The 26,731-nt window shown below is 41.6% G+C and overlaps 1 protein-coding gene and 1 pseudogene across 2 annotated transcripts; both read left to right on the top strand.

The window, feature by feature from the left end:
- Positions 1 to 1,073: 1,073 nt before the first annotated feature.
- Positions 1,074 to 12,793, top strand: ildr1b (immunoglobulin-like domain containing receptor 1b). 2 transcript variants are annotated; one of them, XM_012864324.3, is made up of 8 exons: positions 1,077 to 1,437; positions 3,234 to 3,404; positions 8,212 to 8,361; positions 8,651 to 8,770; positions 8,884 to 9,030; positions 9,849 to 9,971; positions 10,212 to 11,095; positions 12,255 to 12,793. In XM_012864324.3, the coding sequence occupies exons 1-8, from the start codon at positions 1,389 to 1,391 to the stop codon at positions 12,291 to 12,293; spliced, it is 1,683 nt and encodes a 560-aa protein (XP_012719778.2). In that variant the 5' UTR covers positions 1,077 to 1,388; the 3' UTR covers positions 12,294 to 12,793. The 2 variants fall into 2 exon arrangements, with proteins under 2 accessions (XP_012719777.2, XP_012719778.2); XM_012864323.3 differs by lacking the exon at positions 12,255 to 12,793 and having other exon boundaries at positions 1,074 to 1,437; positions 10,212 to 11,315.
- An 860-nt stretch (positions 12,794 to 13,653) lies between these two features.
- LOC118563822 lies at positions 13,654 to 26,106 on the top strand (annotated as a pseudogene).
- Positions 26,107 to 26,731: the final 625 nt, after the last annotated feature.

Consider the following 26,731-nt stretch of genomic DNA (forward strand, 5'->3'; position numbering starts at 1 on the left):
CTTAGAAAAGCAACATGTATCCTTCCTTTACAAAAGTGTAAAATCTGTTTTGACTTGTGTAATATTTCTGTTCTAAATTACTGTTTTATTCATATGGTGTGTTGGTTTTTGCATGTGAGGACTAGCTTTTTCCCCACATCTGTGACTTGCTGCACTGATTTTCTAGCAGCATTTAAAAAATAAAAGGGAAAATGTACGTTCTGATACTAATTTATATTCAAATTAACAAGCCGCTGTGTTGATATTCAGCAGGCAGCGGATGGCTACAAACCAGCGCGGACTGAAAGGTGCTGCATGTTCTCTCTTGACACAGATAAAGAAGGAATTAAGCATTTGGAGCCAAAAACAGGCGTAATAGCAGAGCGTCTCGTCTCTGAAGCATTTTAGAGTATTCAAGCCCACTTGAGGGAGAAGTGAACAGCACTTCAGCTCAGCACAGGCCGGCCTGTTTTGTTACTTCGCTGCAAAGCTGGAAGCGGGTCCATGTCCTATTAAAGGCACGTAAACATCCTGACAAACAGAGCTCCAGCACTTCAACATGTTGCATCTGAGAGAAAACCCTAACAACCAGGATGTAATCCCTCTATTTGTGATGCACACACTCCAGACCCATGAGGGCGTCAGGAATGCGTTCTTGTTTAATGGAAACTCACAGCAGCATTGCAGACTACTGTTTCTGGACCACTTGCTCCTTTTTAGCATTTTGTATGATTAAAAGCACAAAAAAGAAAGACTGATGTCTGTAGCTTTAAGAAAAAGAGGACAGAATGTACAGAATGCACCTTTTTTCTAGCCCAAAAATGGTTGTGTCTGCAACAAGGCAAAAGACTCATTACCATGGAAACTTCACAAACAGGTGACGTCATCAACAGTGGCACAATCTATTAGATTTAGGGGACCTCCACACCCCCTTTTTTTTAAGCCCCTAATAAATTAAATCTTTGTTCAAGACCTACGTTGTTGTTTTTCAGGTTTCATGTCATCTATGTTTGATGATATTAAAGTTTTAAGAGTAAAACAAAAAAGAAGCAATAACAGAAGAAGTGTGTCAATATGCATCCCCTGTCCCGTCTCCCCTCTGCACCTGTCACAGTGGGCGGGGCCAGTGATGTCACCTGTAGCTGTGTGGGGGGAGGGGATCTTCAGCCTCCGCCTTTCTACGGGGGAAAGTTCGTCCGCACCACGACTCTGTCGCATCTTCGGAGAGTGAGAAAAAAAAAAGCTACAGCCTGGCCAAAATGCTGCCATAGGTGAAACCCCTCGGGTGATGATTATGCGGAACAGCGCCCTTGTTGCGTTTTTCTACCAATATTCCGGATTTTTCGAAGACCTGCGGTCACTAACAGAGTGAGAAGGGAGGTTTCCGCGGAAGGATACAGAGCGCCGAGATGGGAAATTTGATACTGGCGGTGTTTCTGCTGCTGCACCTGCCGACAGGTGAGGCTTTACCTCTCCCTGTAGCTACCCCCCACCCTCCGCCTTAAAGTCTGTCTGTGATTCTACACCAGAGTTATGTCGCATTTTTAAAGCGAGGCTTTTAAAGAGAAAATGAAGAAGAAAAGTAGAGCAGACGGTCTAAAGTAGGAGCGGACTGCTCAAAGTTAATGATCGACAGGTGTAAACAGCACAAGGCCGTCTCTGGAGGCGGCCTAGTTGTCCAGGCACACAAGTCAACATCAGGCTGACATTATTTATCAAGGAGGTTATGAACAAAAGCCCTTTATGTGTGTTTTCATGTCACCTCCTGGACCAGAATCTGTGTCACTTTTTTCCTGTATAAAACAAACGAACCTTTAAAGGGCTTTTTAGTTGAATCTTCCTAATCTCGTTTCAAGGCAAGTTTTGTAAAATAAAGAAAAGTGAGCTAGTCAGGAGCAGAGGATTATGAACGGAACTCAAAAGCTTATTTTGTCTGCTGTTTAAAAGTCTGCCCTGACTCTTGTCTATATTTGTCTATTGTGCCTTCAGCAGCAGCACAGTTTCATCTAGATACAGTTTTCTCTGTGAAACTATGCAAATGTTGGTTGTCCTTTACTTAAATGTAACTTGAAACAAGGATTTGCTGGACCTTTTTTACCCTTGTTGATTATTATGTTCATAATAATAATATTAAAAACACAGACTAGCGTTATTCTTGCTCTCTATATTTGTCATATCTCATAGTGTATAGTTTTTTTTATATGTAGTTATATCTATTTTTGGACATCTGGCCACTATCTATCTCTTTTTTTCTCCTTTTTTTACATGCTTTTCCAAAGTCCTGATAACTGAACCAGCTGGAGAGCATTTGAAAAAGCTAGCTTTTTTTTTTCTGTAAAAGGTAAAGATAAAAAAAGAAGAAGGTAGAGACCCCTACTGTATTGATCAATAAAACTTTTCTTGGTAAAAGCATTTACTATATTATTTTTGCCAATAGTTACAGGTTTCAAAAACAAAATATTAAAATAAATATTTTTCTATGATTAATCTTGTCATGACCTTGAGACATTACCTGCTTGCTGTTTGACCCATGGAGATGCTGTAAATGTGTGGAGGCGGCAATATTTGTTTTTCATTCACCTGGCTAAAATTATGAAAGTCTAACTGAAGGTAAAAATACAGCCTTGCTGAAGGTTTTATATTACTGTAATATTAAAGGTTATTGTGGATATCCTTTTAATATAAGGTCATTTTTGGAGTGCTTCGTTGTCAGATTTCTTTATCTGTTTGATGCTTAGTAATGACTGTAAAATAACACGCTCCTTTATTAGACTGAAGGTAATCAATGGAATCCTTTTTTTTTTTTTTTTAGGATAAACAACATAATAAAATGTGAAATACCTGCTCTGGATAGAGCGGATAAATGTTTGTAAAATTACATAGAACTGAATAAGCCATATCTCTCATGCTTCTGTTTCATAATCTTGAGGAAATAAATTATGACCATAACTGTTCAAATATTGTTAAATTATGACAAAAAAAGCTGATAAACGGAGACAATTGACACAGGTACCAAGTGTCTATGTTTTCCGGTTATAATAGTTCACTATCTGATCTATTAGCAGCGGCTTCTTTTCACCGGGACATATAGTTTCCGGCTCATTACTGACAGCTGTGATTATAGGTGAAGATACAGTCTGGTTGTAGTAAATCGTTAGCCGGTCTGGTCACATTCCAGCATTCAACCACAGAGTTGTGCTGCTATAACTTCAATGATTTGATTCTTATCCCACTGTTCTGTGTTTCTGTACCAGAGCTGCTGTCCATTCAGGTGATCGTCCCAGAGACTGAGAGGAGCACAACGTTGTTTGCCTCTGTGATAATCCACTGTGACTACACAACATCAGCCAACCCTCAGGAGGTCCTCGTCACATGGAGGTTCAAGTCCTTCTGTAAAGACCCGGTTCTGGAGTACTACTCCACAGGTGAGGCTGTCGCTGCATAGAGAAGGAGCGGCAGGATCCATTCAGGCACTACTATGTGCCATTTTCTTTTTTTATTCGTTCAAATTACTAAAATATACATCTGAGCAGCTTTGTTCTGAATGCACCAGCCGTCTCGTCCTTAATTACTTGAGAGTAGTGTTCAAAGCACCCTACTTATGAGCTGAACACAGAAAAAAATATTTGTATTCTAATGATATACTTTCAAATTATCAATCTGGTTTTCGAAAGAAATAAAGTCCAATCTCTGCTGACATTAAGGTCATTAATGACATTTATAGATCCTTACATGCTAAAAACTATTGCAGTGCCCTTTTCTTTAACCTTTCTAAGGCCTTTGATGGTGTTGATCATGACATTTTATTTTAGAAACTATCCTCTGGGTTGGTTTAATAATTATCAGTCAAACCGAAAACATGGATCGCAATGGATCCTCTTCAGTCCTCTGAAATATCATTAATGGTGGACCTCAAGGGTCAGCATTGGGTCCTACATCATTTATTTTGGGTCCCACACACGCTGCTGTTCATCTGTATGCTGATGACACCATTGTTTACTGTTTCAAGCAGCTGCAGTCTGCATTTGATGTTATCTCGTCACAACTAAAACAGCTCAAACTGGTACTGAATGCAAATAAGATCAAGGTGTTATTGTTTTCCAGCAGGAGACTGCCTTTTATTATATTGTAATTTGAGTCCTGAAAAGTTTTTTTTGCTGAGTTTGTGTCCTACAAATATATTGACATGATAAGTGATGAAAAGTTAAGTTTTAAAACACACATTGTTAGTCTTTTTAAAAAGCTGAGTATAAACTTCTTTTTCAGAAACATGATTTTCATGATTTTCTTCTAAATGCTAGGAAACATCTTGTTGCCACCACCTCTTTGCCTCTTTTGGACTATGGTTACATTTTATAAAATAATTCCTCACACACTTCTCTTCATTTATTGCATTTCGCTCATCGTGGGGCTCAAATATTCATGAGTAGCTGCAGATATCCTACCAATCATTGCACTTTGTATTGTGTTGGTCATCACGGTCTCTGTGCAGTTTTTAATTTCTAAATTTTTATCTATAAATCTATTTTTGGTTTATTACCTGTGTATTTGTCCTTTTACATGTCCCCTAAACACATCAGTTACAGTCTATGATCCTACGATCCCAGGACGCCATTAGGTTCTGTGTCCCCTTAGTCCATGTAGAGTTATGAAAAATAGCTTTATCTTATTCTGCTCCTTCAGTTCTTGCTCTTTTTTTCTTATTTTTGTTTTCTTATTTATTATTTGAAACATTGTGAAACTATATTTTTGTGAGTATTGTTTTGTTGTTCTGTATGAGTTTTTTTTAAATACGTGTTTCCAACACTGAAAATCAGTCAGAAATGTTGTTGTCTCTGTAGGGTCTTAAAGAGTTACCTGGGATGCATTAAGAATGCAGTGGGCTCACAAATCTGCAGGATGGAGCATGATAGTAACTGTTTTGGGCAATCACAATACCTTTCATAGAGAGGTCATGGTGGTTCATATCTGGGTCTGGGCTCAACGCAGAGGAACCAGGTAGCAACAATGTTAGTTAATCCGTGATGTGTGGCCTGCAGCCGTTGGCATGGCTTGGTCATGAGAGGATTTGAAGGAGGAGTGGCCTTACCTGTCTTGTAAAAACTTCCTCATACCCACACGTCTATCAGCTCTTAGAGGCACCGCTTTTATATGCATCTCATCCTCATGCATGCAAAGAACAATCCACGTTCACTATGACTAAAAACACAGTGACTTGATCTGGCCTGTTGCAGGTATAGGTGCTCTGCCCTGCACTTTGGAATAGGTCTCCCAGCTAGAGAGAAGTGTGCACACCTCCACATTGTGCATAAGCTAGCTGCTGGTAAAGGTGTATCAGGATATTTTCCAGTCTACATAGTGACTGAAAAATATCTTTGTTCTGTTGTCAAAGACAAGCGCTGTTATTTCATTTATGAATAAAAAGGATGAGAAGTACGACCAGCGGCTCAGGACTTTAATTATACCATTATAATAATGCAGTAGCTGCAGAGAGATTAATGAATTCTTATTTCAGGCTTCAGAGCCTCAGAATGATCAGCATATGCTCTAAAATTGGCAAAATCACCTACATTTTTGATTTTGTGAACCCAATTCCATCTGACAGCACACACCAACCATGTACCAAAGCTCAGCAGGATTGCAGATATTGTACAGGATTGGGAACTCTAGATGTGAAGGTGGAGCTAGTTCCATAGCTAAAGGTGCTGTAAATATCAATTGACAGGGAGGTTCCTATAACTTTTTATTGATAGCTTCTGTCTCTAACTTTCTATTGAAGAACATGGATTATCTAATCTTGAAATAAAACACTATGCAGTCTACCGCAGCAGGGAATACAGACTCCGGTGTAATTATAGATTACAAGGGATTGAGAACAAAAACTACAAAAGCTAGTTTGAATGTACTGAGGCAACAAAAGGGCACTCCCAAGCCCTCAGATCATTGAAACCAAATATAGACCAGTGATTTTAAGTCCACTATAGCACAACCTACTGACATAAAAATCCATTTGAAAAAAACTAAACAAGAAAGTGGGGGAAAAAAAAGTTAGACACATAAGCGTCCCAAAACAAGCCAAACCAGATGTCAGAGTTGGCATTTAACCTATCTCTGTGGACAAAGCCCTTTTTTGCGCAATCAAGTTGTGTAAAGCAGACGGATCGGTGCTCGAGACATAACACCGGGTTCATTTATGTAACCATGTTTATTTGCATACCTCCAAAGATGGAGACGTTTTTGTTTTTACCAAGCTGCGCAAATAAAATGGCTGCTTAAGGAGAAACTTTTGGACTTCAAGAGATTAGAAATAGGTGGTGAGTTGCAGATTTTGATTTTGAATTTTTCTTTTCCACTTTCAACCCAAAAAACAGAAAAGATAGACATACTTACGCCAGGAGTCTTCTTAAGACTGGATCATAGCATTAAATATCAGCCAACACATGGATGGACTCACCAGGCTCTTGGAGAGGCCTTCTGGGCAACTCCAAGAAGGAGAGGTGAGGAAACTTAAACCTCTAAATGGCGAATGAGACCAAAGCTTGTTTGTGATCAAGCTATCAGGATGTATCACATAAACAAAATGCATCGTCTTGTTAAACGACAGGAATCCTGACTCCCTAACCCTAAGATTTAGCAATGGAGAAAGAGTGAGCAGCAGGTCATAGGGTTTAAAACATAAGTCTCAGCATAACAAATTAAAAAATTAGGTTTAGGGAGTTGATGTGATCAGATGAGTTCTCAGTAGAAAAACACAACATTTGCTTTTTTGACTCTACTTGCCAAGATATGTATACACATAGCTGCGCAAAGGTAAGATATACCATAGAATGGCACTTATGGTGAGGTGATTCATTCTGTACAGAAAACCCCATTCAGTTGCATCTTTTTGTGCTGCTAAGTAATATAATTAAAATACTGGTGGTTTAATCTCTTTCTTGGCAAGGCTGAAACTAATGGTGGAGGTGAAGAGACCTCCTGTAAATGTAGGGAAATTCCACCAAGGGTGAGGAAACTTCCATTGCAGATTTGATTCTTGTCACAATAGCATAGTGGTAGAATTGGGAAACGTTTTTTCTGAGCACTAAGAGCACTTTAGGGTCAGGATTGCGTTCACACATAAATTAAGAACAATCCAGCAACGTTTGAACAATCCGGGAACGTCCTGGAGACCGTAGCGCGGGGACGAACCAGTGAGAAGGAGACTTCGGTGATGGGGTTATATTATATGAGATTATGAAGTTAACATGATAACTAGAGGTGTAAATCATCAGCTTTAACACAATCCCATGTGATATGAATTTGTTTGGATGACGATACAATATTTGCCGATAGAACAAAGTCTGTTATGATTTCCGATCAATTTGATGCAATATCATCTGCCCATCTAGCAATATTTAGTTACCTTGCTATTAACGCATTGCAAAAACTCAAATATAATTTGATTATTTTAGTTCTAAGCAGGCATTTAAATCAAATACCACATTCTTCTGATTTTAAATTAATATTAATAATGGATCACTGTTGACTTAATGTCATGCCTGGTGAATTCCTAAATAAAGGTGCATCTTTAAAAATGACGACATGGATCGATATTTTCAGTTTGCATCAATGTAATATTGATGTGGATCAATGGATCTGTATGTACTTTGGTTTTAAATTCATAGTTCTGTGTGTTTTTGGTATGTTTAAATCAGGATAAACGAGTAAAGATGCGTACACTCGCATAAGGTTTTGTTTAGGCCAAACTTTCTTTCTCCACTGTAGCTACATGAGAAACCTTAATGTTCCCAAGCAGCAGAGTTTAGTGCTGGCTGGGAGGCCTCTTGGTTTTGTTTTGGTGTCACTTTTTAAAGCCGCGTTGCAGATCGTTGCACTGAGGCACTTTAGTTCTGCACGTAAACATTCTGCATGTGTTTAGCTACAAAACAATGGTGTATTGGTTTGGTACATGCATGTACTGAACCAACGGGGCTGTATGGGATGTTTTCAGTATATCCAAGTTATGATATAGGAAGTGTTGATGATTGTTAATTGCCTTTAATTATATTATTAAGAGTTGCTGTGGTATTGGCTTATTTCACATTCAGATTTTTAATATTGGAATGGGGAAAAAAGACATTGTGTCAATTATTACTGCAACACTGCAGAAAAAAAACATCTTTGCATCTTGATTCTCTATTGAAACTGTGAAGGGATAAAGCCTGATGCATTGCTTTCCTTTTGTTTTTAAAGCCTACCAGGCAGCTCTGCAGCTCGGTCAGGATCCTGCCAATGACTGCCCCGACAGCCAGCGCACAGTTCGCACCGTCATCCAGAAGAGAGGCATCAACGATCCAATGCTGGGGTCACAGTATAGAAGTCGAAAAATTACGCTCCAGAATAGTAAGTTTGATCTCAGCATGATGACTTTGTTGCTCCACATGCAGAATGCGCTTCCCTGGGATCCGTGTGTAAAACCTCCCTAAGATATTGTAGGAAAAGTAATTTTTGTATCTATTTTGTTATAGTTAGCAACTTAGCATACATAGTCTACAGGCTATCACATTAGTGTTAAAGGAATATGTTCTGTAGTTTTTTCTAGAGATCATATTATATAATTATTAATGTATCTTAATTAGCATTTTACTGCAACCCAACTCAGAGAAACTCAAACAGGATTTTCTCTTAACAGAAGCTGATTTGGTGATAAATGAGGTGATGTGGTGGGACAACGGCATGTATTACTGCAGCATCGACGCTGCTGGGGACACCACGGGCGACTCGGACCGAGAAGTCAGACTCATCGTGTACCGTAGGTTTCGTCTGTCAGTTCCTGCTGCCGTTTTTTAACCTTCTCACAGAGAACAAAGGCAGCAAACACAAGGTTAAGCTCTTGTAAAAGAAATTATCTTTTTCTCGTTTCAGACTGGCTGACCGTCCTGTTTATCATCATTGGCGCTCTGTTGCTCATCATGCTCTGCTGCATATGCTGCTGTCAGTGCTGCCCGCAAAAATGCTGCTGCTACGTCCGCTGTCCCTGCTGTCCTCAGACCTGCTGTTGTCCTGAGAAAGGTACTAGTGATGGCTTCGTGTCATGGAGTCGAGAGGAGGCAGCTTTACCTTAACCTTTCTTTTCTGGTGCGACCTAAAGTTATGAAAGTTAATGCATCAAAGGTCCAACCCCCTCAGGGTTACTTTGCGCTCTTGAAAAGGTAGCATGAAGTTAGACCTATTTTTCCAAGTTGGGATTGGTCTGGACAAAGTTAATCGTGTATGGAGGGAAAAATTGGTTTCCAGACTTGGTATAAGAATTTCAGAAAAAGTAAGGGCTGTATGTATGTATACATCCAGGAAACTCTTTGTCTTGGATTAACTTTATCAAAAGTAATTTATTGTTTTGGTTTTTAAAGCCAGTGACAGTAGAAATGGCCCTGGCCCCTGTTATGGCTCCTGTACTAAACACAAATACACTTCTTGTGATTATATGCACTGGCAAAGAAACCTGATTGGTCACTTTGACCAACTTTATTTTTACCTATACAGTTTTAGTCTGACAAGGATTTAAAAATTGAGGCGTGTCACGTTTAGCTTCAGCCGTATTGAGCTGGGCTCACAGTTTTCATTTGCACCTAGCAAAGTGATTACACATTGTCACACTAAGTAAGAGGAGCATAGGCAGTGGAAATATAGTTTTGGTGAGTTTGGTTTCAGGCATGAAAAGTCTGCAAATTTCCTGTATAATTTAAACGGAATGTCTTTTTCTTGGTTAATTTACTTACAGGTCCAAACATATTGGAAATGATTTCTGACTTGCAGATTGTGATGAAATAAACCAGTTTAGGGATATTTTCCACGACTGAAGTGTTTGTGGTCTCTGCTCTGTTTTGCAGCTGTGATGCAGCACCGGATGCTGAAACAAGCCCAGAAAGCCATGGCTCCTTGGATGAACGGTCAGCCTATTTATGCAACTGTCAGCAATGCATCCTCTCAGGGTGTTCCCCTGCTGTACTCAGGTGAATATCAGTCAAACAAAGGCAAGCAAAGATTTATTTGGTTGAGGATTTGTTTCTTTACTCGGGGTGTGTTTATTTAGTTTGACTTCAAAGGGTCAAGAAAACCAGTTCTTGTACTAATAAAGACTTATAACAAGACTGTTACTCATTTATGCTGTGCCTTTGTATATTTAATGTCTTTTTCTATACGTTGGCGCTCTAATCTGCCTTTTATCTCCCTTTTTTCCCTGTTATTCCCAGCCTCGATGTCAGATTACCCGACCAAGCAAAACATCTCCATGACTCCCATGCATTTTGCACCTGCGGCTCCGCAGATGCAGCCCTCGTCACATACACAATACATGGTAAACAACAGCCTGCGTAGCAGCGTTCAAGGTCCCAACCCAATGCTGGACTACCTGGAGAACCAGGTGAGGGGGCTGGATGTGGCCCCCCCTCAAATGGCACCGCACACCGTTCAAAACAGGCCCCCTTTACAGACCCGTTTGCAGCCGCAACCCTCTCCTCCAGCAGTGCCCTACACCCCCGGCCCCCCGAGCATGTTGTCAGCGCTGGACGAGATGGGGGTGCAAGGGATGGAGAGAAGGGTGATCACTCTGCCCCCTATCATCCAAAGAGTTCCCAGCTTTTCCTCCCGCAGAGACCCCGCCGGTGGGGACGGGGCCAGGGGGTATCCGAGAATGTCCAGTCAGTCCAGCGGGAGCACCAACCGTTTAGGAGGGGGCCCACAGCGGGACAGCCGTGGGTACAGAACCAGGGACGACCCGCTGCCAGGAAGGGGGATACTGCGCGAGTACAGTGACGATTCAGACTGGGACAACCGGCGGGGAAGAGCGACGCACGGGGGGTCGAGGAATGAGAGGGCCAGTTCAGCCGGGAGGAGAGGGCGGGGGTCCAGGCCGCGCACCCGAAGTCGTGACGACCTGATGGAGGAGCTGAATAGCAGATCGGCGAGGAGGGAGAGGAGCTACTCCCCTCCTCAGCACCGCAAAGGGTCCTGGAGCTCAGATGAGGAGGTCAGCAGCAGGAGAAAAGGACGCAAAGTGAAGGATTGGCCGGAGAAACCGCCCAGCTACTACTCTAGTGAGATCCAGCCCGGTCGCAGGAACTACGACCGTTTTTCTGTAAGATCCTCCCCTACTTCTGACACACACACCAAACCAGCAGTCTGCTAAAACCTAAATTAGTTGTGTCGCCGTGTTCTGCTACTACCTTTAGTTGTTAGTCTTCAGCTCTTTGTTTCTTTTACAACCCATTTGAGAGCTGTGGCTTTGAAAACAGTAGCAGAGCTGGGCAAGGCAAATTTATTTATATAGCACAATTCAGTACAGAGACAATGCAAAGTGCTTTACATGATTAAAATATAGGAATAAAAGCAAGTAGGGATAGAATGTAGAAACAAAAAAGAACATTAAAAACAGTAAAACAGTTTAACTTGAACATTCAAAGGCAATTTCAAACAAAAGGGCAATCACGGACCCCCAATACTGCAAACATGAAGACCCATTTGATACTCAGCTTAGTTGCGCTTTGGAGAAATGCCTTTTTAGGTGTGCTGTTAAACATGCTCCAAAGCTAAAGATGGCTTTAAAGCATACGGAGACAGTATAAGCTTTTGCACACATCTTCTCTCATAAGTAGGAGCATCAAAGACGTTGAATGTCAAAACAGAAATCTACCTACTTTATATGTGCATAATGCTAACAGATGCAGTATGTGTTGCCAGATCTTGTGAGAATTTGCTGTGGCGAAAACACAAAGATCTAAAAGGTAATTTGGAGTAAAAGCTTCATCTGTTCATTTTTCTGCTTGAAGCATCTGAAAAATTTGGCTTTTCACAAATGTCTGCTGAGGATCTTGTGTGACTGTGGGGCAAAAGAATCCGACTTTGTTCTTGCTGGCCTACACTTAGACTGCTTTAGTCTTCTAAAGTAACAGAGGAATGGAAAAACCTACAACGTCGCCACAGTTCAGGTGATGGTTTGTCACCTTGCAATCTTTTCTCCTTTTTTTTTTTTTTTTGCTGCTAAAGAGGCTGGGATAATAGAAATATAGCAAAATACACATAAACATGAACAAGCTAGATTTCCAACTGTTGCACACGCCTCTTACACTGCCCCCAAGTGGCAGCAGGTGAGTACAACACATCTGGCCTCATAGAGCTTTGATTTCCTCCTACTTTAGTGCTTTGTTTTTTCTGCCCATGTTTTTGCATGTGGTGATCATGGCATCTGCTTCTTAGACTCTAACCTTAACTTTTTCACGTTTTTTTCTCTCTCTTAGGATAGAGGCTCCCATAGCAGTACCAGCGTAGTCATCTGAAACATTTCTCTCTTATATTCTCCTGACTGCTTCCACAATGGGGGAAATTAGGACTTCTGTAACTGTTGCTCTTTGATAAACTGAAACATAGTTTTACAGTCCTGTAGTGTGTACTATATATGTTCATATTTGAACTACACTTCCATTGTGTGTATGTGCAGCAATATGAAGAAATATTCATCTATTTTAATTAGCTGTTTTTAAAATGTGAATCCTTGCTGTATCTTATATTTGTGTGCATTTCTCTGGTGATGGACATCTTTTCCTTAGCTGATAAATGTATTAGTTTCAAGTAAGGTGCAATCCAGCTTTATGTTTCCAATAATTGCAATAGTCAAACAGTTTGTCTTTATCTCTAAAAGTGAAACAATGTGGCAACAGCTAAAACAGAAAGCACAGATGACTGCATTGAAATAAACAAGTAGTCTAGAAGTCATTCAGCACTGAATAAACACTAAGATACTGTATAAATGTGATCTTAAGAATTTCTTTGTGATCTATATATATATATATATATATATATATATATATATATATATATATATATATATATATATATATATATATATATATATATATATATATATATATATATATATATATATATATATACAATTGAAATATAATTGAAATATGTGTTGTTTTTAATAAACTTTTTTTAGACAAAGTCAAATATTTGGGTCTGTAATGTGTTTTAATAGTCCTGGATTTGCAGAGGTAATCACTTCATCTTGTTTAGAGTTTTTCAGATTTTAGTGGACTCCAAATTGATCACATGTGAATATAATTACAAACTTCAAAATAGGGGGAGAAAAAAAAGCATGATTTATCTTAGACTACCTAGAATCATATGGTTTGTATCCCTGGGAAATGGGTGTAAGAAGTTTTAAAGTACATTAATCTTTTTTGTTTCAGTACTGTTTTTTTTTTTCCATGCATAAAATTTCAGAGAAATCCAACTTTGAATTTGCATAATTAGTTCAGATGGAAAAAAAATCTTTAACAAATATTTGTAAAACAAAAAAATCAGTGGCACACATTTTTTAGATTGCTATTAAGTAATCTAAAAACATAAAAATAAAAATTGATAGCGGTAGATTCACCTTTGCTGATACTCTGAGATAAAAATGAACTTGTTACACTCGCTGTAGCATACTTCAGGGTGCAAGGTTTACAGAGAACCACGTTATGCGCGGATAAAAAGCCTGTCGTTATCGCGAGATAAGAGAATAGCAGCGAAAGTTGGCGCAGATGCTGAAGATGGGATCCCCTGTTCACCGAGCAGCCGTGCTGAGGGCGGGGCCTTTGTCATCACAGCGCGGACCCCTCATTGGTTGCTGCGCAGCTCGGAGAGGCGGGCTAACGCGGACCCGGAAGTGAAATCGCCCAATGTCAGGAGGTCCTGGATCAGCTGTCAAACCTCCTTCCTCCGGTTAAACAACACTAAATACGAGCGGTGGCGGCTGAAGGAGTACTTCCTATGAACAATTAGGACCCGGTGCTTCTCATATTCCCGCACTTTTCAGGTGAGTTCAGCCTACTGTTAGCTACCTGGCGTTAGCAGGTTCCTCTGCATAGAAACCCGCGGCTGCCATAGGAGCTGCATGAGCTAACGGTAGCTAGCAAAGCTGTTGGAGATGCGCACAAACCTTTTTTGTGCAAAAGCGTTCAACCATCAGGCTTGTAGTTTAATATGCACTATCGGTAGATCATTTTCAAAGCGTCGTAGCTGTGCGAACCGTGTTGTTTTAGGGAATGACTAAGTTTGAAGCTAACTGCATGAAGCCGGTTGTTTACAGAGAAACTGAACTATCGTTTACGGCATGCTTGGCATCCCGGGGTTGTCTCTCCCCCCCTCTTTCCCTACTGTAATGTGATTTGCTTCTCCGGGGCTGTTTTCGTCCTGGATGTCCGCAGGCAGCATGAACTCCCTCCCAGGAAAAGCCGCTTTGTCCCTGTGCAGACGCGCGGCGGCGGGCGGGACCAGGGCGCTGGCCGCCTCTCCGGGTCGCCCCAGCGGGGTGGTGCAGGCCGACAGGGCCGCTCTGCAGGCGGTGCGGGTCTGCCACTCCGGGACGAACCAGAAGGACAGCGTCGTGTTTACCAAGAAGCGGGGCTACGACATCACCAGGAACCCCCACCTGAACAAGGTTGGTTTGTTTGGGCCTTTTTGTCAGGATAGAATCACAATAAAGCAACAGGTGTGATGGAAGAAGCTCCTGTCAGATGAGATTTATAACAAAACCAACAAAAAAATAAATAAATAAATAACTAGGACCACATACAAAAGTCTGTGTGGTGGGAAATCCATATCCTGTAGTGAACGCATGGTGGAACACGGCGGTGGCTGCATTATATGGTGGGGTTGCTTTTCTACCCCAAAGAAGCAGATCAGAGATGATTAAAAACTTAGATGGAGCTAAATACAGGTCGATCCTGGTAGGAAACCTGTAGACCAGAGATTGAGGTGAACCTTCACCTCCCAGAAGGACCATGACCCAAAATATTCAGCTACAGTTTAGGTTACTTTAGTATTTTCATCAGTTAAATGTGGTGTTAAGTTATTTAATGTTTAATAATACTCTGTTAAGTATTGTCAGGAGGATATCAGCTCTAAAGCTGATATCAAGACAGTGGTTGAAAGGGAGGAATTCGAGAACTAGCAATCTTTTACTAGCAAAACCTGCACACACATAGAAAAAAGGAGTGACATCTTCTCTTCAAGTTCAAGAATTTAATAACAGAAATAAAATGAACATCCAGAGAACATCACTATGTAATGCTGTTTACCTAAATTAACACAATATTTCGATTAATAAATCCTCTCTACTAGGCTAGTGAAACTTAACTAAACTACTAAGCAAAATGAAGATAAAAAGAAGCTAAGCTAAGGAACTATTTACATGCAAAAATAGAACAAAAGACAAAACAAAAGTGGTTGATCATCATCAGAATAATTCAGTGAATCCTGGTTCACTGCAGATCTGACTTGGAATGGAGTTAAATTAGCTTAACTAATTTAAAACAACATTTGACAAGTGTCTTAACCCATTTACAATGCAAATTCTGAGTTAAACAGAACCTTATTTGATGAAATAACAATTTGTTTGAGTTCACCTCAAAGAACATGGAATGAGCAAGACACCAGGACTGCTGCTGAGGGTCCAGATGAGTTTATTGCTTAGATTGTAGATGTTCAGAGGTCAGTCTCAGCTCTCTGTGCTCTCCATGCTGACACAGCAGTCACATCCTGACTCATACGTTTATTTAAGTGCAGATAGTCAGGAAATGGAGTTCCACTTTGGGGGGAAAAAAAGTTGTAGTTGATTTTTCTGTCTCACAGTTCTGTGCGAAGTGAGACTCATGAAATGACTCTAGCTGTTGCCCCAAAGTCACTGGTTTTTATAAAGTTCACAAAAAGAGGCGCTGTTATATTTTCACAACCTGAAATGACATCTATGACCTACTTTCTTCAAACAAATCAATTTCAGCAAATTCAAAGACTTCCAAATATTTCTTGCTTATCTTTACTGTACAGGCCGTAAAACCATATCACAGGTTGTAACTTGCTTCACAGCAGTAGTAATGGGGTGTGGCCTAAAATCAAGCTAACATTTCAGTTTCTTTCTCTTTTGCAGTTTTTATTTTATTTTATTGTCGTCTTCATGTGCTATAGTGTCTCGCAGAAATATTAATACCTCTGGGACTTGTTGATATTTCGTTACATTACAAGCAAAAGCTCCAATGTACTTTATGTAATAAAATTAACACAATGTAATGTATAATTGGGAACTTGATGGAAAATGTTGTTTTAAAAAAAAAAAAAATCCATATGAAAATCACAAGAATCAGTCGGGTTTATTAACAAACAAGGAATTTGACTTTGGTTCCACTTTAAGTGCAATATACTGAAAAGGTACATAATTTGAAATGCATCCATGTAAATATGAATTTTATAAATTTTACCAAAAGAGGAAGACGTGGTTGGACTGATGGAAGTAAACATGCCATCGATCTGGGAACTCTGTTAAACGTTCGCCAGAGAGACAGTCTGAGGGAAGAAACGGCCTCCGCCCAGGCTGGTTTTTGCAAACTGTGCTCTGTAGCGACGAAAGGTAAGAGTCTAAACAGCTTGTGTGCAGGATGTGTGGGGTCTGCACAGATGTTAGCTGCCCTTTTCCTGACCCTATTCTAGGCCTGAATGAAGGGAAGGTCAGCCGTGATGATCCTCTGCAGGTTGCGCCGGTCCAGTTCGGTGGATGAGCCAAACCGAACACTGATGGTTGAACACAGGGCGGACTGAATCTAGGTGTCAGAACCAGCTGAGCTCTGGGCAAAGGGTGATCCACGGTAGATCCAGTCCTGTGTTGCTGTTGTCGTCGTCCTCTTTTGAGCTGGTGCCTCTAAATGAAATCCAGTGCAACCAGTTTCTCTTCGTTGGTGAAGACGTTCAGGAGAAGTCTGAAGAACGTGTCACATAACACTGTTCAGTCCATCACTCAATGATTATAGGGGTCCCCAAACAATTTCAAACCTACTAAGACATGGCCGTTCAACTAAAATGGCACTAGGGCTGCACAAAGTTACAAATCTTGCTGTGGCAATGCTTACAGGTAAGAATTACAGTGACGGTTGTCTATTTTTTTTTTTTTAAATAGCCCAGTCAATGCCCCAAATTAAAACTAATCCTTAGCAACACTTGATATTCAGAGATAATCCATAATTTGGTTTGGTTTGTCACATCTAATCCCAACAAAATACATTGTTTCTGGTTGTGGTATGAAAACGTTCAACACGCCTCTGAATCCTTTTGCAAGGCAGCTTTTTTAAGCGAACGTCCCCTTTAATGGGTTTACTGTGGTGCCACTTAAGCAGCCCGCTATAATGGCTTTAGCTTAAAGCTGTTAGTGTGCGACATTTAAGCTTACTGGCAGCAGCGTAAATACGCTTGGTAATGGCTTTTAAAGGTTTTTACTAGATCTCTCTCTCTCTCTCTCTCTCTTCCAGATCAGTCTGTCTTTGTCCTCTTTCAGCGGTCAGCTTTCTGGGACCTTGAGTTGTGTGGCTACAGTAAATGCTGCTTAGTTTGAAACATTGTCACTTGTCTGATGCTGGAATAAGTCAGCTGAAGCGACCTGCTTTCAGATGCACAGCAGAAGAAAGCCGGAGCAGATTCCCCTGTTTGTCTCCCCACGTGGGTCAGTGGAGGAAAGGGGCCGGGCTTGGAAACAGAGACGATGAAAGAGAAGAGGGTTTTAGAGGGGAGTGGGTGTAGGGGCTCATGTCATTGGACAGAATAAATAGATTAGACCTCACACCCCCCTTTCAGATGGAGTTAGAGACGCCTGCCAATGCAGGGCCACTGGAAGCTACCGCCAGAAGGTGGAGGGTTACAGTGCTTCTTTTCAGGGCTGGAGCTTTCTGCATCACAAAAGTTTGTTCTTTACAGTTTTTTTTTTCTTTTATTTAAAGTAAATTACCTAACAGGCTCACACATCACGCGGCCCCTTCACCTCGGGCTCTTTAGCACACAGAACAATGCAAATGCAAATAAACTTGGAACAGACTCAGCTGGAGGCTACAATGCATTTGTCACTTGTGATCAGTACTGGCACAAATGGATCTGTGTACCAAGGCCTTTTCTTTTCTTCTTCTAGACTTTTTATTTTGGTGGATTTCTGGAGACCACACACACACACACACACACACACACACACACACACACACACACACACACTCTCTGCCTCCCTGGCACTATTTGTTAAAACCAGAGGCAGCATCTTTCTCCAGGCTACCTTCCTGATTAATGTAGACCTCACAGCCTGAGGTCTCCAGCTGCTCTGCTGTAGAAGGGAATCGATCACAACCTGCCTTTCTTTATATATAGGAAATAGTTGTACATACAAATTTTTAAAAAATTATATATTTATACTGTCTGTACGCTGTGAGCATGTGAAACCAAAGTCAAATTACTTGTTTCTGCACACAATCCTGACCAATTAAGCTGATTTTGACTTTCTATGTAATAAATAGAAATCTGATTTTAAATTAATTTAAAACAAAAAGTTTGTTCTGAGTTCAAATCTCGGCCAGGGAGTTTGCATCTTTGTCTCATGCCTAACCAGATAGGTTTCCTCCAACAAGCCAAAAGCTTAATTCACCTCAGGACAGAAGCAACATAACATCCCGTTCTCTCTGCTTCCAAATCCTTTTCCTTTGCCTCATGTTGTTTTGCTCCTTTAAGTTTCCACAGCTTGTTTTATTTTTTTTTTTCGTGGAGTAGAAACGCCATAATTAGAAGCGACCACGAATGAAAGGCTTTTTTTTTTTTTTTTTTTTTTTTTTTAAGCGAATGCGATGAGTCACGACCTCGCTCTCAGGCTGATGACAGACCACATGAATCGCTGATTCTAGATCTGCTGCCGCCTGATTTTATTTTGAAGCCTTTCCTCAGACTCCTTCCCAGGGATGGCTGTTTGATTATAGCTGAGGTTTCTCCCGTCAGGGAATGGCGTTCACCCTGGAGGAGCGGCTACAGCTGGGCATCCACGGCCTGCTGCCCCCCTGCTTCCTGTCCCAGGATGTTCAAGTGCTGCGTGTCATGAAGAGCTACGAAACCCGCACCAACCCCCTGGACAAGTGAGTCCCAGCCATCCCCCGACAGAGCGCGGCAATGCTTTCTTTCTTCCAGGATTATCACGCTGCAGATACAGATGTTTAATCAGTGCAGGCTGCCCTGCTTGTGGTTAAAATCCTCTTTGGCATGTTCCAGCTGTTGCACCTACTTGTTCGTTTTCATTTGTTTTTAGTCAAGGGGTTCAAATTTGTTTGGTCTGAGATTAAAGGATGAGATTATGGTGGTGAATTTGCTTTGAACATAATAAAATGTAGCTTTTACAGAGGCTTGGAAAGTATTTAAACCCACAACGTTTAAGGTGTTTTGTAGGGATTCTGTGTGTAAGAATTAAAGTATCTTGTGCTTCGTGATGTAAATGTAAATGCATTCATTTGTATTCAACGCCTCTGAGTCACTCTTGGCTGCTGTTCTTTCTGGGTATGTCTCTAACCGCTTTGCTCTTCTAGAGGCACAGATTTTAGCCCCATTTCTCAATGAAATAGCTCCAGATTAATTGAATCAGATGGAAAGTGAGCGTCTGGCATCGTCTTGCCAGTAATCTTCAATTGGCTTTAGACCGGGCCGTGCCAACACATCCATTTGCTCTGATTTTTAAACCATCGGTCTCAAACTCCCTTCCTCAAGGGAGGGCTGCAACTTTTAGATGCTTTCCTGGTCCAACGCATCTGAAATGGCCGAATTAAAACGGTTTAAAGGTTGTGAGGGTTAAAGGGGTGTAAATATTTTTAAAATGGCCCTGGATCTGATTCTGATCGCTTCCTCTCAGGTACATCCTGCTGATGACCCTGCAGGACAGGAACGAGAAGCTGTTCTACCGGGTGCTGACCTCCGACATCGAGGAGTTCATGCCCATCGTCTACACTCCCACCGTAGGTCTGGCCTGTCAGCAGTACGGTCTCGCCTTCAGGAGGCCACGGTGAGTCTCTTCTGCTAGTGCTGCTGCACATCAGGAAAAACGCCAAGATGTGGTGTTGTCGCTCCGCATTGCGATGGTGACATTGATGGAGATAAAATCAAAGTCTTCTCTCAGTTCTCTTTCATTTCTGTTTTTATTTTGGTCTCTAAGATTTAGATAAAGCAAAGATAAATAACTGGAAGTTCCTGCGGCTGGCAAAAATGTTTTGACAGATTTTGAGTTCGTGGCACCTGAAATATTACCGCCTGCTCAAAGCTGCATCCAAGCAGTTCTTTAAGCTGCAATACTGCACATGTTGCACGTTATTGTAGTTCGAGCTCTAATTTAAAAAAAAAAAATCTGTGCTATTTATTTATTTTTATTATGGTGGAGTACTGTTAAATGAAGAACCAAAGAGTTGAAGGTTTGATAAATAACACCCAAACATTGTATTAAAGGGTGCATAAAAGAAGCATCACACCATGAAGACCAAGGAGCTCTCCAGACAAGTCAGGGACAAGTTTTCTGAGAAGTACAAGTCAGGGAGGGGTTATAAAATGATAGCCAAATCCATGATGTTCCCCTGGAGCATGGTTAAATCCATTATCTCCAAATGGAAAGCATATGGTACCACAACAAACCTGCCAAGAGAGTGACGCCCACCAGAACTCACACACCCCGCGGGCAAAGAGGGCGTTAATCAGAGGCAGCACAGAGACCAAAGGTAACCCTGAAGGAGCTCCACAGCAGAGACTGGAGGATCTGTCCACAGGACCACAATAAAGCCATACGCTCCCTGGAGCTGGGTTAAAACAAACAAACAAAAAAAAAAATTGTGTTAAAAATAAGAGGGCATAGTTTGAGTTTGCCAAAAGGCAACTCCACTAATCTATGGAGGAAGGAGCTATATGTTGTTAACTTTAAAATTAACCAAATAATGTCTTCAAAGTTGCAGGCATGTTCTGTAAATGAGTTGGAGCAAACCCTCCATCTAATTTTAATTCCAGGTTGTGAAGCAAAGAAACATGAAAAGTCTTGGGGGGGGGTGAATACTTTCACAAAGCATTGTACAAAGATCATGCTACTGTCTAGCTATATAAACTAAGATAATAATTAGCTGCTACAACTTCCTGCAGAGGACTGTTCATCACCATCCATGACCGGGGACACATCGCCACCATGCTCAACTCCTGGCCTGAAGATGACATCAAGGTACCCACGGTGCACTGACACACACCACTGCCGACTCCCGGCGTGGGGACACACATCTGAGATGTTTCTGTGCAGTCTGAAAAACGGCTCCAGGAATTGGCTTTTCTCGTTTTCCTGGTCTGGATAAGAATGGAGAAAATGCAGCAAATGTTTGAGCTTCCAGACTTCTTTCTTACTTATATTTTCCAAATGACAAAAGTCTAACAAGGGTTGATGGGGCGTTGGCTGACCGGTTGAATAGACGTGCTTCCTCTTTAAATTGCTAAATCAGCATTTTACCCATCTGTATGAGGGGTTTAGACCCTCTAGACCAGGGGTGTCAAACTCATTTCTATATGGGGCCACTTTGGCGTCATGAAGTCATTAAAAGGGCCGGCTGCACGTGTATAGACAATACTTTTCATAATTTCATTCCAGTTCACATAGAAGAATAAAAAAACGCACAGTAATATAAAAGTAGCACTCTTAGGCCCAGTTTATACAGTTTATCTGCAAAAAATGTTGATATTGGGGTGAGTTACACTTACAGGAGGCACAGTTTTAGCCACTTTATACACTTTAAAAGGATATATGCCTCTACTTAATGACATGATATGCCTTTTTTTTTTGGCTCTTGAGGGCCGGATAATTTACCTTGACGGGCCGGATTCGGCCCGTGGGCCTTGAGTTTGACACCTGTGCTCTAGACTATTTTAAATTCATGCTTTAAATGCTGAACAAAGCACTAAAACAACAGTTTTTAGGAATTGCTACAATCTAAATGAAGGTACCAACGTTCGCAAACTTTAAAGGATCTGCATTTTGCCCGGGATGCTCCGTTCTTAAAGCGACAAGTCCAAGAGTTGCAGTACAGATTTTGAGATGGAGTCAATGTGAGTCCAGGTGCAACAACAGCAGAAACATGGCACTGCTAAATAAATGTTTCATCATCTGTGTGATCTATAGATGGCATTACCCGGCTATAATCATCTTTATGGTTCAGACTTTGTGCTGAACAACGTGACGTAATGTTTGGTGTCGGTCCAGGCCATAGTGGTGACAGATGGGGAGCGTATCCTCGGACTGGGAGACCTGGGCAGCTACGGGATGGGCATTCCCGTGGGGAAGTTGGCTCTCTACACGGCGTGCGGCGGCGTTCCTCCGCAGCAGTGCCTCCCCGTGCTGCTGGACGTCGGCACCGACAACCAGGTGAGGGCGGTCGTGTTGCTGCAGGAGCGCTGGAATCGGCTCACCTGGGTGCAGAGCCTCACATCTGACTGATTCTATAGATGTGACTAACTCTGGTGTTAATTCAGGAAACGACATACAGTGGTGCTCAGAAGTTTACATACCCTGGTGGAATTCTTGATTGATTTTTTTTGTTTTAGAGAATATCAATGAAACATTTTTATTGGTTGTATGAAGACATTTAATCAATCAATCAACTTTATTGTCAATTTCTTCATATGCTCCAGACATACAAAGAGATTGAAATTACGTTTCTCACTATCCCACGGTGAAGACAAGACATATTTACCAGACTAAGTACACAGACAACATAACATTCAGATAAAGGTAAATAAGAGGGCACATGCAGTGAAGAAATGAATAAAAGCAGCAAAATTTGTTTTTTAAATTGTACTTGGACAGACAATAAAATATTAGTGCAAAAATCAGGACAAAAAAAAAATAATAATAATAATAGAAGGCTGAGGTAGTTCTGTTTTTAGTACTAATAGGAGTCATTATGTAAGAGCAGCAGAAGTGCTGTGTTTTCTGGACAACAACAACAAATTTCAAATTAAGGTCAAACAACTGTATTTACTCATTGTAAAACTATCCAAATGAGCCGGATCAAAATCAAAACGCACACAAATTGACACAAACTGGTCTGGAGCGTCTCTCTACAAAAGGTAACGCTCCTCACATGTGATCTGTTTGCTTGTTTTCGCTGAGTTTGTATAAAAGCTCAGTGAGTTTCTGGGCTCCTGACTTCTGGTTCTGGTTTCTGAGTCACAGGGAAAGCAAAAGAACTGCCAAAGGATCTGGTGGGAAAAGGTAGCAGAACGTTATAAAACAGGAAAGGGTTATAAAAAGACGTCCAAGGAACAGAGAGAGGCAAACAGCAGCGATCAAACTCAAAATTAAGAAAATGAGGGATTCTGTTGAAGCCAAGCCCCGGTCAGGTGGACCAACACAGATTTTAGCAACAACTGTCAGGAAAATTGTTGAGCAAGCAATGAAAAACCCACAAATAAGTTCAGCTGAAATACAGGAATCTGTGAAAAAGGTAGTGTGGCTCTTTCAAGATCCTCCAATAAAGGGGCACTTGAAGAAAAACGGGCTGCTTGGCCAAGTCGCCAGGAGAAAGCCATTACTATGCAAATGCCGCAAAGTTTCCCGCTTGCAGTTCGGCAGACAAGCCTCAGCGTTTCTGGAACAAAGTCATTTGGAGCGACGAGACCAAAATCAAACTTTTTGGCCACAACCATAAACGTTGCTTTGGAGAGGAGTCAACCAGGCCTATGCTGAAGGGGGTACATAACTCCTGCTGTGAACTACAGCGGCACTGTTCCAGTGGAAAGATGAAGGCAGCAGGTTATCAGAAAATACCAGAGGAGAATTAGCACTCATCAGCCCAGAAGCTGCGCATGCGACGCACTTGGATGTGTCAATGGAGTTTTACCATCAGAGAAAATAAAGAGCCTCCAAGCTGTCGCTGATGTTAAAGGGCGAGGCAGAACACAGTGAAAGTATGAACATCAAGCTTCCCGCAGCGCTATCTTGGCGAGGTCGACGGCGGCCGCCATCGGGCAGTTTTATTATTATATTATTATATTATTATTATTATTATTATTATTATTATTTATTTATTTATTTATTTATTTATTATTTATTTTATTTATTATTTATTTATTTATTTTTTATGTTGCGAGACGCCACCGCCTCGCCGCCGCCGGTTCGGTAGCATCTCGCCAACATTAAAAAAAATAAAATAAAATAATAATAATAATAAAACTCGATATGCTTGCATGTTTATTTGACGTTAACACGCGGTTCTTTGTTGTTGCTTTCGCGCGTGCATATAGTGAATGGCAGGGCAAAAACACACGGAGTTCTCGCCGTAAAGCAAGACTTCTGTGAGTGCGGGCCGTGAGCTCTTGCAATTGCAAGTGCGGTATTTCCCCCACAGACCCCCAGGGCGGCCGAGAAAACCTTTGTTCGACCTGAAATGACTCATTTAATCATCCAAAACGGTATGGAACACATTAATTAACTGAAAAATGTTGCATAGTATGCCTTAAAGTGGCCAATGCATGGTAGTAAGAACTGGGGTATGTAAACTTTTGAGCTGATTCATTTGGTTAGTTTTGTCATTGTGATTTTAAAAAGTGCACACATAGTTGTTTAACAATAAATGTTTTCACTCAACACCTAACCATTAGAGGGGGGGAGGGGATGTTTTTCATGTCATTCATGTTCTCTGGGGAAAAAAATTCAAGAAGTCTCCAGAGTGAAGTGAATCCGCTGTGTTCTCGTCCAGTCGCTCCTAGATGACCCTCTGTACATCGGCCTGAAGCACAAGAGGATCAGAGGCAAGGAGTACGACGAGCTCATCGACGAGTTCATGCAGGCGGTGACGGAGAAGTGAGTCCGTGGTCAACGCGCTGCTAAAGTCCACGGCGCTCTCGGTGCCTTGCCAATGGTGCGTTTATTTCCCCCCCGCAGGTACGGGATGAGCTGCCTGATCCAGTTTGAGGATTTCGCCAACAGCAACGCCTTCCGTATCTCAACAAGTACAGAATCGATACTGCACCTTCAACGATGACATCCAAGGTATCTCCTCAGTCACAGGAGGCGGTTCCGCAAGTATAGGGTTGTAGTTTGTAAAAGTAAAATGACAGTAGCAGGAAACTCTTTGTTAAAGTTTAACATCCGTTATAGTTATGTTTTTTTTTGTTTTATTATTCACTTTAGTATATAGGCTCGTTTACATCAACATAGTTCATAATTGTGACATAGAAGGAAGATTAATGGTTTTCAAAGTTTATTTTTTTTTTTAGGAACAGATATCTGAAAACTGTGGTTTCGTTTTTAATTCAGCTTCCTTTACAGTTATGCCTCCACTGCAAATCAAGTGCAGCTACTTGTCTTCAGAAGTCACCCAATAGTAGAAAACTGGTGTGCATGTTATCTCATATAATGCAGCCGTCCTGTGGAGGCTTCAGAGGTTTGGTAGAGAACAGCTCATGGAGACCAAATAACTGGGCAGAGGGGTCAGGAAGAAAGTTATGGAGAAGGTTAAATAAGGGTTGGGGCTCTATTTAACCCATCATCTTTAGTTAAATAAAACCACAAACTTACTGAGACCCTGGCCGTCCACCTAAACCACCAGGAAAGGGGAGCGTCAGTCAGATAAGGCAGCCACGAGTAACTTTGGAGACATCACCTTAAACAGACATCAGTCGTACTGACAGCTGGGCAGAATGTCTAAACACATCCCGAAAGACCTGCGGCTGTAATTCTTGGAAAAGTAAATTATACAAAGTGTTGACTCAGGAGCGCTGACTAAACAGACGTACTGAGCTTTTTAGATTCTTGTTTCCAACACCGGATTTAAAACCACGTCTCCCTTTTCCTTCCATTTCACTGTTATTAGCCGCTTCGTGTTGGTCCGTCTCAGTAAATGATTGATAAAACCTGGCTTCTTAGCAGCGGTACGTACACGTCGGCCGTCCTGTGGCCGATCTTGTGTCGACACCTGGGCCCCGAAGCGAGTCGCGAGTAAACATTGTTTCACTGTGAGGATGGCATTCTGCTTCAAGAGGACTCGGTGTGTTTTCCCTGCAGGCACGGCCTCTGTAGCTGTCGCCGGGATATTCGCTGCCCTGAAGATCACCAAGGACAAGCTGCTGAACCACACCTTTGTGTTCCAGGGAGCAGGCGAGGTGAGGGCAGCTGCATGAAGCCTCGGCGCTCCTGATCAGCTAGAAGTAGCAATAAAAACGCGACTGTTGTTTCTCACCAGGCTGCTATGGGCTATTGCCCACCTGCTGATGATGGCCATGGCCAAAGAGGGAGTCCTCTAGAGAAGATGCGGCCAAAAAGTCTGGATGGTGGATTCAAAAGGCCTCATTGTGAAGGTAACGCCGCCTCATGACGCGTTCGCCGCGCGTAAATCACCACACCGCTTTTGAAAACGGAACAAAAAGTGTTCATTCCTGCAGGGGAGAGGCAGAGGCAACCTGAACCCGGAGAAAGTTGAGTTTGCTCACGAACACCCGCACCTGAAGACTCTGGAGGAGGTGGTGCAAGTCATCAAACCCACCGCCATCATTGGTGAGATAACGGGAAGCGCTGCTCAACTAACCTTAAAACGTCATTACCTGTCATGTGTGTGTGTGTAAACCCACATTTGTTTTGTTCCTGACCAGTTCTGGAAACCTCAGTGAAAGTCTGTGAAAGGTGACTCTTTTCCATGTAGTGTTTCAACTCACCGTACCAACGAAATGCGTACTCACCCACTTCCTCTTTAATCCGAGGCGTCGGAAACCGAGACGACGTGCTTAATAATCCAAAATGATCAAACTGCATGTAAACGAGCTTTTAATGTTGCTAACATCTCGGCAATGCTTCAGGGTTCATCGGTTTCAAATCTAAATTAGAGTTATAGCACAGGAGGTAATTTACCTTATAAAATCATCAAGCGTATTT

The sequence above is a fragment of the Fundulus heteroclitus genome, chromosome 7, assembly GCF_011125445.2.
Source record: "Fundulus heteroclitus isolate FHET01 chromosome 7, MU-UCD_Fhet_4.1, whole genome shotgun sequence".
NCBI lineage: Eukaryota > Metazoa > Chordata > Actinopteri > Cyprinodontiformes > Fundulidae > Fundulus > Fundulus heteroclitus.

Coding starts and splice junctions, on each gene's coding strand:
- ildr1b (XM_012864323.3), top strand. CDS start 1,389: ATGGGAAATTTGATACTGGCGGTGTTTCTGCTGCTGCACCTGCCGACA. Junction 3,405..8,211: donor TCTGGAGTACTACTCCACAG/GTGAGGCTGTCG, acceptor TTGTTTTTAAAG/CCTACCAGGCAGCTCTGCAG. Junction 8,362..8,650: donor AAAAATTACGCTCCAGAATA/GTAAGTTTGATC, acceptor TTCTCTTAACAG/AAGCTGATTTGGTGATAAAT.